Source organism: Octopus bimaculoides, chromosome 17 (assembly GCF_001194135.2).
Source record: "Octopus bimaculoides isolate UCB-OBI-ISO-001 chromosome 17, ASM119413v2, whole genome shotgun sequence".
NCBI lineage: Eukaryota > Metazoa > Mollusca > Cephalopoda > Octopoda > Octopodidae > Octopus > Octopus bimaculoides.
This window is the reverse complement of record NC_068997.1, coordinates 20,267,544-20,277,641: the sequence shown is the minus strand read 5'-3', so window position 1 is coordinate 20,277,641 and position 10,098 is coordinate 20,267,544. Positions and strand designations below refer to the sequence as shown.

Genomic DNA, 10,098 nt, shown 5'->3' with positions numbered 1-10,098 from the left:
ATATATATATATATATATATAAAAATATATATATATATATGTTGTTGGCACTCCGTCGCTTACGATGTCGAGGGTTCCAGTTGATCCGATCAACAGAACAGCCTGCTCGTGAAATTGACGTGCAAGTGGCTGAGCACTCCACAGACATGTGTACCCTTAACGTAGTTCTCGGGGATATCCAGCGTGACACAGTGTGCCAAGGCTGACCCTTTGCATTACAGGCACAACAGAAACAAAAGTAAGTTGTGGTGAAAGAGTACAACAGGGTTCTCCACCATCCCCTGCCGGAGCCTCGTGGAGCTTTATGTGTTATCGCTCAATAAACACTCACAACGCCCGGTCTGGGAATCAAAACCGCAATCCTATGACCACGAGTCCGCTGCCCTAACCACTGGGCCATTGCGCCTCCACACACACACATATATATATATATGTATGTATACACACACACACACTCACAATGGACTTCTTTCAGTTTCTGGTTTTACAAGTCTGCTCACAAGGCTTTGGTTGGCCCAAGGCTATAGTAAAAAAACATTTAGCCAACATGCCATGCTATGAAGCAAACTTCCAAACCATATAGTCATAGACATCAATTTCAAAATACATTTCAATTTTTTACCTCTGACTTTTATTATTTTCCTGTCCTTTTTTTTTTCTTTCTTTTTTTAATAGGTTCCCAAGAATCATCAAAGAATCCCTGTTACCTTTACCGAAATCTAAAGATGATGATCCACAGAGGTTTGTAATGTTGAAATATTTGTTCTTTTTGCTGTTGTTTGTTGTGATTATGTTGTGGTTGTAATTAATATCTTATTGATGTCATTGTCGTTGTTGCTCTATTTCCGGATTTATTTCTCAGAAATATTTAACACTGACGTACATAGATACATCGTCATCATTATGATTATTGTCATCACCATCATGACTGCCACTACTACTACTACTACCACCACCATCATCATCGTTGTCATGACAACAACAACATAGACCACAACCACCATCACCACCATCATCATCATCACTGACACTACTGCCATCACCATCATCACCATCACAACAACACTAATGACGACGACGGCCATTACCATCACCACTGCCACTACTGCTACCACTATCACAACCAACGATAGCAATGACGACGACGACGACCACCTCCACCACCACCAACACCACCACCACCATCACTACCATTATGATGACAACGACGATGGCTACCACCATCACCACCATGTTCATCATCATCATCATCATCGTCACTGCTGCCACTGCATTAATGCCAACACTGGCACCACCACCACCACTACTACTACTACTACTACTACTACTACTACTACTACACTTTTTATATCTGTTTCAGCTGGTACCCTCCTGGTCATGGAGATGTCTATGAATGTTTTTACAAATGCGGTTTTCTGCAGAAGTTTCTCAAAGCTGGTTGCAAATATATGTTTCTATCAAATATCGATAATCTAGGAGCTACTGTTGATCTGCATATCCTTTTTTTCCCCCTATATGGGTACAAATAGTACTGTTGTGTAGTTAAAAAGTTTACTTAGAAAAATTGCGCTTCCAGGTTCAAACCTATTCCACAGTACTTTGGTCTTCAGCCATGGCCTTGGGTTGAAATCTGGTACACTGTTATAACAATGGCACATAATAAGCACACACTACACTCTCGGAGTGGTTGGCATTAAGAAGGGCATCCAGCTGTAGAAACATTGCCAGATCAGATTGGAGCCTGGTAAGGCCTCCTGGCTTGCCAGTCCCCAGTCAAACCATCCAACCCATGCCAGCATAGAAAACGGACGTTAAACAAAGATGATGATGATGATGATTAACAGATTGAAAGATGATATTATACAGCTTGTAGAAATTGATGTGGAAACGAATGTAACTGGTGGAAAGAGATATTGATTCAGGCTCTGAAAAGCAGTAGATGAATTGATGATGTTTATGACAGTAAGAAATCAGAATTTGGCACAAAAGTTCTAATTGTTTTAAATTCTTACATATAGTAACATAAGAAAATAAAAAATCTTTTTTTTTTCTTTTTCTATCTTTCACTTGTTTTATCTATTAATACTCTGAAATGTCCATTCATTTTATTCTCGTTATTCTATCTATCTATATGTTTGTCTGTCTGTACATAGAGAGAGAGAGAGAGAAAGAGTGTGAGAGAGAGAGAGGGTGTTTTATGTAGTTTTCATTAAAGGTAAAGAAAGCAATATACCATCCAAGAAAATAAATGTTTTTAAAAATTAAAAAAAATATCAACTAGATTATGGCTGAGAGACACCAGTGTACTCAAAGTAGCCACCCTCAGCTTCCACTACGATGGCCTCATGATGATGTACACTTATCTATATATTGGTCTAAGAATTGCTGGTAAAGATTTTCTTCCTTAACTCTCTGAACATATTTTGAAATCTCTTCTAAAACGTCAGAATGGTGAAGCACCAGAATTTGTAATGGAAGTGACAGATAAGACTAGAGCAGATATCAAGGTTTGTATATTATCAGTTTAACCTTTTTCTGATGTTGTCTTAACTTAGCAACTCTTATATTATTTGTCTGCTCAAACAATGTTCATTTGATTAAGGATCATATTTTTTTTAATGAAAACTATAATCCTCCTCCTCCTTCCCCTGTGCCCCCTCCTCTCACTTTTCATTCGTTTCTTCTCAATTTTGTTCTTAATCTTTTCTTCTGTTCCTTTTTTTTTTTTCTGCCTCCTCTATCATTATTATTATCATCATAATTATTATTATTGAGTGAGAGAGCAGTGCATTCAATCAAAGTGACACTGGGATAAAATATACGAAGCCCAGTACACCCATCATGGCTACCTGTCTGATAAGGGTACACTAGGCACATGCATCACAACCATATGTGCATGACATGGTGATCTCATATCAAGATAAACAGTACATGATCTTGCAGGTGGGGGCCCAGTTAGAATTTTCTTCAGGTTGAGTAGCCCATCCCGCTCAAAAGGTCCCTGAATAAGGTTTGTTTAAGGATGTTGAACAAAACACCCATGTTTCCAAAGGTGAATTATTCAAACCTCAAAGAATTCCTCTCAACACATGGCTATGATGCTCCCTCCACTACTTCTGCTTGTGATCAGAGATGCACATATCGTCAGCCACCAAAAGACATGCTAAACTGGTTAAGGTCAAACGACTGACAAGAAAATCTGTGGTATTAAGCAGAATATTTGCTGTAGCCCATCTTTTATGCCAAGACTAAACAATGGACATGATAATACTTCCAATCAGTTAAGATCAGAAGCCATGAGAGCCACTGCCTGGCACTGTATCAGGGCATTTATCATCATCATCATCATCATTATTTATTTATTTATTTATTTACTCAGAGAAGGGCGCAGCACTAGTAGCATGAATGGTTTTACTTCTTATCCTCATAATGTTTTTTTGTTTTATATTTCTCTTTTGCAGGGTGGAACACTGGTAGAATATAATGGCAAACTCCAATTACTAGAAATAGCTCAAGTTGCTGCTGACCATGTAAGAAAAAAATTCCACATATTATTATGACTATCATTATTATTATTATTATTATTATTATTATTATTATTATTATTATTATTATTGAGGACACATGTCCTAGTGGTTAGGATGTTGCACTCACGATTGTGAAACCATGGTTTCAATTCTTAGACCAGGTGGGGCATTGTTTTCTTGAACAAAACACTTAATCTCATGTTTCTCTGCAGTCACTTTGACACCTGAAGCAATAATGATTTGATGGATGGAATGAGCTAATGCACAGTACATATATTTGATCTCTGTAAACAAATCATTTGTACAAGTTGTCTGGCAAAAGCTGAAGACATATACATCATCTTTGATGGGAGAGTCCATCATTATTATGTGGTGAAATCCTGACACCCCTGTGAGATAGCAAATCAACTGTCCTAAATTGTATAAAAGTGCATTTTCTACCAATCTTGGGTGACCTACAAAGGGTCATGTCTAAAATCTTTTCCTTCTGATTAAGTAATTAAAAACCAGATGAAAAATTAAAATCTTTGGTATTAATTCATTATAAGTAATAATATCCTTAATCACTAAACCACTTCTGTGGTATCTGGCAGAGTTTTAAGAGTATTGGAAAGAATGCTTCTGAGTATTGCTTTCGGGTGTATGCTTTTGGGTTTGATAAAATGAAATACCAGATGAGCAATAGTGTTGCCATAACCAATTTACACCCTCACTTAAAAATTGCTGGCCTTGTGCTTGTGCCAGAATTTGAAACAATTATAAGGGAAAAATTCTTCATGGAATTTCTTGTGACACTTTACTAATCCTGGGTAGCAGACTGGGTATTTTGCAGTATTTGTTTCAACTCTTTGTATTGCAAGTACAAATCCTGCCATAGCCTTTGAATTACAGGCACAACAGAAACAGGAAGTAAGTGTGAGAGAAAGTTGTGGTGAAAGAGTACAGCAGGGTTCGCCACCATCTCCTGCCGGAGCCTCATAGATGTTTTAGGTGTTTTCGCTCAATAAACACTCACAACGCCCGGTCTGGGAATCGAAACCGTGATCCTATGACCGCGAGTCCACTGCCCTAACCACTGGGCCATTGCGCCTCCACTAGTCTATATTACAATATTACAATAACTAATAATATGTTGTGCATGAATAGTAATATTATAATCATGAAATTAGCATTAGCTTATCTCACTCTTTCTTGCAGAACCCTAGGGTTCTGGGGAGCCCCAGTTGAGAAACGCTGGCATCTCATCTGTCTTCACATTCTGTTATGGACTTCAATTCAGATATCATTTGCAGAGTTTAGAATTTAAGTAATTTCAACTGTATTTCTGAGACTTGAATGTAACAACTGCTGTGTGCCAGTTCTTTTTTTATTTCATAAAATAAATCTCATAAATCTTAAAGTCAATAATCGACTGATTACCAGTTAATTGTTTTTACAATTGTAGGACTGTCAAGAGAATGTATGTTCAACTCAGACAAAATAAATACTGCAACATGCAACATGCTGAAAGGAGAACAATGCAAAATCAATACATTTGTCTCATATGCTACCAAAACAGTGTGTGTGTGTGTGTGTGTGTGTGTGTGTGTGTGTATGTGTATGTGTGTCTCTGTATGTATGTGTGTGTGATAAGTTTGTTTTCCAACCACATAGTTCTGAGTTCAGTCTTCCTGCATGGCACAATGGACAAGTGCTTTCTACTACAACCCTGAGCCAACCAATGCCATGCGAGTGGACTTGGTTGGTTGAAACCAAGTATATGTATACATGTGTGTATGTGAGTGTGGGTGTGTGTGGTGGTTACTGTATACGTGTATACATGTGTGTGTGTGTGTGTGTGTGTGTGTGTCCATGTTACTGTCTGCTTGCTTTGACATTGCATAATAGTCGTAAGTGAGTGCCACTGTGATGTAAGCAGTGTCCTTTGTTTTCAATCTTCTTCTTAAAACATGTCTGGTCATGGGGAAATGTTTCTTTCCAAGGAAGCAGGTGAGAGTTGGTGACAGGAAGGGTATCTGGCCATTGAAGATCCATCTCAGCCAATTCTAGCTTGAGGCTGATCAATTCTTTGTGAGTGAAATTGGTAGATGGAAACTGTGTGGAAGCCTTTCGTAAATATATATATATATATATATATAATCATTATCAGCATCATTTAACGTCTGTTTTCCATGCTGGCCTGGGTTGGACGATTTTGAATAAGATCTGGTAAGCTGGGGAGCTGTGTCAGGTTCCAGTCTGATTTGGCATGGTTTCTCCAGCTGGATGCCCTTCCTAATACCAACCACTCCAAGAGTGTAGTTAGTGCTTTTTACATGCCAACAGCACAGGTGCCAGTTATGTAACACCGACATTGGCCATGACTATGATCTCACTTAGCTTGACAAGTCTTTTCAAAGGCCTTGGTCACTTGTCAGTGCCTCATGTATGTGTGTGTATACATGGTTTCAAGTCAGTCCCACTGTGCAACACCTTGGTCAAGTGTCTTCTACTATAGCCTCAGGGCAACCAAAACTTTGTGAATGGATTTGGTAGTCGGAAGTTTTGTCATGTGTATATGTATGTGTGAAAGTGCATGTGCCTCTTTTGATAGACATGGCGGAAATATGTGTGTGTATACATGTATCTGTATATGTGTATGTCTTTGAGTTGTTCTTGCACTGTTTGACAACTAGTGTTAGTTTATTTACATCCCCATGATTTAGCAATTCTGAAAAAGAGATCAATAGAATGACTACAAGACTTAAAATAAAAAAAATAAACTTGGTACTGGAGTCGATTTGTTTGACTAAACCTTTGAAGGATGTGCTCCAGCATGGTCACAGCCCAATGATTGTTACCAGCAAAAGATAAAGAGTAAAAAAAGACATCTAACATGGTAGATTTATTTAAAGATTAATTTTCTTCTATCCAGGGCGATATTTTCAGCAATGAAATTTTCATGTCAGTTTTTCTAATGAATCTGTGCACCATATGTTGAAGACTGTCCAGCCATTTGTCATTTCCAGCAGATAGTTTGAAGTCCTCTGGGTACAAAGGTTGATTGATTGTTAATGTATAACACTTCTACCCACTTCCACTCTATTCTAGAGTATTGCTTAAAGATGACAACACAGATACAACGAGGAACTTAGAGAGAGAGAGAGAGAGAGAGTCCCTTGCAGTATTCCCCTTCTTATACTGAATGGATTTGTTTTTATCCTCTTTGCTTTCATTTGGATGTATCCTAGTTGATGACATATTTTTTCCCCCAAAAAATGTTTCAAAAAATCATCACACATTTTATATGCAAAGTTGGGCCTTCCATAAGCTTTGACCCTTTTTGATATCAACTTCATCCAAGATCACATGATACAAACTCCTTATTTTTAAGAGATCTAAATTTAAACCAACCATCAGAATTTTTATGTTAAATTATATTGCAAACATCAGTTTCAAAATGACAATGTTATTTTACTAAATTCTTCATTATTTTTTAAATTAATTGAAAAAAAGGCAGTGCATTTCAACAAAAATATCATAATGAAAGGGTTACACTTTTTCTCGAGCATGCACTATTAAAATTGGGGTGCATCAAAATATGAATGTAAATCTTTTGTACCATCAAATACAGTATACAACTGTCTTCTCTTTACTCATGTATTATTTCATGTCACTCCTTTTTTCATTAGTGTTACCTTAGTTGTAATTAATATTTCTAGATTCATTAAGGTAGCGAGCTGGCAGAATTGGTAGCATACTGGGCAAAATGCTCAATGACGTTTTGTCCATCCTTACATTCGGAGTTCAAATTCTGCTATGGTTGACTTAGCCTTTCATCTTTTCAGGGTTGATAAAATAAGTACCAGTTAAACACTGGGGTCAATATAATCGATTTACCCAACACCCCTGGAAAATTCTAGCCTTGTCAAAATTTTAAACCAATACTTCTAGATTCCACGAATAGGGAATAGTGTAAGAAGTCCTTTTGGTAGTCAAGCTCATACTTTTGTTTCATCAGTTTTCAGTTGATTTTTATCCTTTGGTCGTACTTGTAACAAACTAGAATTGAGTTAATCAAGTATACTTGCAACTCCACCAACAAATTTGTGGATTTGTACCAATGTTAGAAATTAAAAATTACACACCGTGTTTAGTACTGGTTGTGTATTGAGGTTGTTATAACTAGTTATATCTTTCTCCCTTCCAGCTTCTAGTTTTTGTACTAATATTAAGTCTTTGAAAGATGGTGAGCTGGCAGAATCACTATTATGCTGTGCAAAATGCTTTGCAGCATTCCGTCCATCTTTATGTTCCGAATTCACATTCCATCAAGATTGAGTTTGCCTTTTATCTTTACGGGGTCGATGAAAGAAGTACCATTTGAACAATGGGTCAATATGATCTACTAGCTCCCACTCCTGAAATTTCTGGCCTTGTACCAGAATTTGAACCCAACATTAGAAGTCTTTGCAAGCTGGCAGAATGATTAGAACACTGGGCAAAATACTTAGCAGCATTTTGTCCATCTTTACATTCTGAGTTCAAATTCTGCCGAGGTCGATTCTGCCTTTCAGACTTTTGGGGTTAATAAAATAAGTACTAGTTGAGCACTTGGGTTGATGTAATCAACTTATGCCTCCCTACCCATGAAATTGCTGGCCTTGTCATCAAAATTTATATCAAAAATATCTATATCTGTATATTTTCATTTCACAGGTAGATGAATTCAAAAGTGTCAGTAAATTCAAGTAAGTGTAGCAAATTTTTGTTTTGTTTTTGCATTCAATGATTAATAACAATGAACTTTAATAACATTTGCTCAACAGACAATTTAATGTTATATTACAATAAACTAAAGTGCTACTGGCCTTAGATATGTATGATTTTACAGAATTTTTTTTTTCATGTTCGTCCTACAGAATGGTACCTTGGATAAGTGTAGTTTTGATCTATGAACCTTTGGGTCAAGGGTTCATCATGTAAGAGTGAACTATGGTCAAATTTGTCCACAAAGTCTGGGTACATGGGGATTAACACATACTTTAAGAAATTATTATTTCTTATATTTATGTGTTTGTTATGATTTTATTTACTTCACATACCCAGACCTTGTGGACACCCTGTAGAAGTGGGTGGCAGTAAAATAACAGTGAGTTGGTTATTTAGAGAAAGGTGGCAATATAGGGGTGGAGTTGGAGTTTAAATTCTGCTGAGGTTGACTTTGCCTTTCATTGTTTTGGGGTCAATAGAATAAGTACCAGTTGAGTACTGGGAGCAATGTAATCAACTTAGCCCCTGCCCCCCCAAAATTGCTGGCCTTGCACCAAAATTTGAACCCGTATAGGAGGGGAGTGGCAATATAGTCTGGGGATGGGATACAGGAGTGGGTAGTTAGGTAGGTAAAAAAAGGGAGTAAAGACCCGCTTTGGTCATGACTGACCATGGGATTGCACCTAGAAAGGTACCCTCCAAGGTATAAGTTTGGGCAAGGTTGTTTATGGAAGACCAGCAGTCGCTCATGCATACCAGCCTCCCCTCTCCATGACACCGATGTTATCCAAGGGAAAGGCAAAGGCTGATACAGCTTGGCATCTGTGATGTCAGAACTACAGCTGAGTGAACTGGAGCAATGTGAAAATAAAATGTCTTGCTCAAGAACACAACACCCAGCCCGCCCAGTCAGGGAATCGAACTCACTAATCCATGATTGTGAGCCTGACACTCACAATCCTCTCCTTTATTACTACCCTGATTCATATAAAGGTGCACCTTTATAGGAATCAAAGTAGTAATAAAGGAGAGGTTGGCGGACAGTATAGCAGTGGGGAGGGAATATTAGAATAGGTAGTTACATATAAGTGAGGTAGTAATTCTAGGTGTGGAAAATCGTAATATAAGACTGGAGCAATGATATAAAAGAGAAAAAAAATAACTATATGGTGCATCAGAAAATAAAACAATTTTTATTTGCATAGTTTTTTTTTTTATTTATCCTTTTGTATGTACAACAGTAAATCAAAAAGTAATAAAATTACTTTCTGACTCACCAGTACACGTTTAAGAAATTCTATTTTAATTACACTTTAATTGTTACTTTATTCTAGAATTTTCAACACAAATAATCTTTGGATAAGTCTGGAAGCCATAAAGAAAGTTGTGGAAGAGAAAACCCTTTGCATGGAAATTATTGTCAACAACAAGGTATTGAAGACTTCCTTTTACTGTTTCAGCATCTATGTTTACATAACATATGTAGGATAATTTCTTTTCAGTTTCACATTTTTATATAGCATTATTATTATTATTTTTATTATTATTATTATTATTATTATTATTATTATTATTATTATTATTATTATTATTATTGTTATTATTTTATGTTTGACTTTTGCTTTGCATTTGTACAAGTTGGATCCAAGTCTCACCCAGAGACTGCAAGAGACAACAAGTTAGAAGTTCATGTAGGTGTTATGCCTAGGGTACCATATATTTGGATTTGTACAGTTTTGTTCAAGTGAATGTTTAAGAAACCATAAGAAAATTATGTGTTTGCTTTAAAATTTGAGATCACATAGACAGTATTTTACGT

General features: G+C 36.8%; 1 protein-coding gene across 2 annotated transcripts in view; it reads left to right on the top strand.

Annotated features, from left to right (window-relative positions):
• LOC106883902 (UTP--glucose-1-phosphate uridylyltransferase) overlaps positions 1–10,098 on the top strand; it is a 54,621-nt gene that overhangs the window by 39,843 nt on the left and 4,680 nt on the right. For both annotated transcript variants that reach the window (XM_052973834.1, XM_052973835.1), the window contains exons 6-11: positions 676–741; positions 1,361–1,498; positions 2,423–2,507; positions 3,462–3,530; positions 8,226–8,257; positions 9,614–9,710. In XM_052973834.1, coding sequence (XP_052829794.1) covers positions 676–741; positions 1,361–1,498; positions 2,423–2,507; positions 3,462–3,530; positions 8,226–8,257; positions 9,614–9,710 — 487 coding nt within the window. The remainder of the gene's footprint in view (positions 1–675; positions 742–1,360; positions 1,499–2,422; positions 2,508–3,461; positions 3,531–8,225; positions 8,258–9,613; positions 9,711–10,098) is intronic.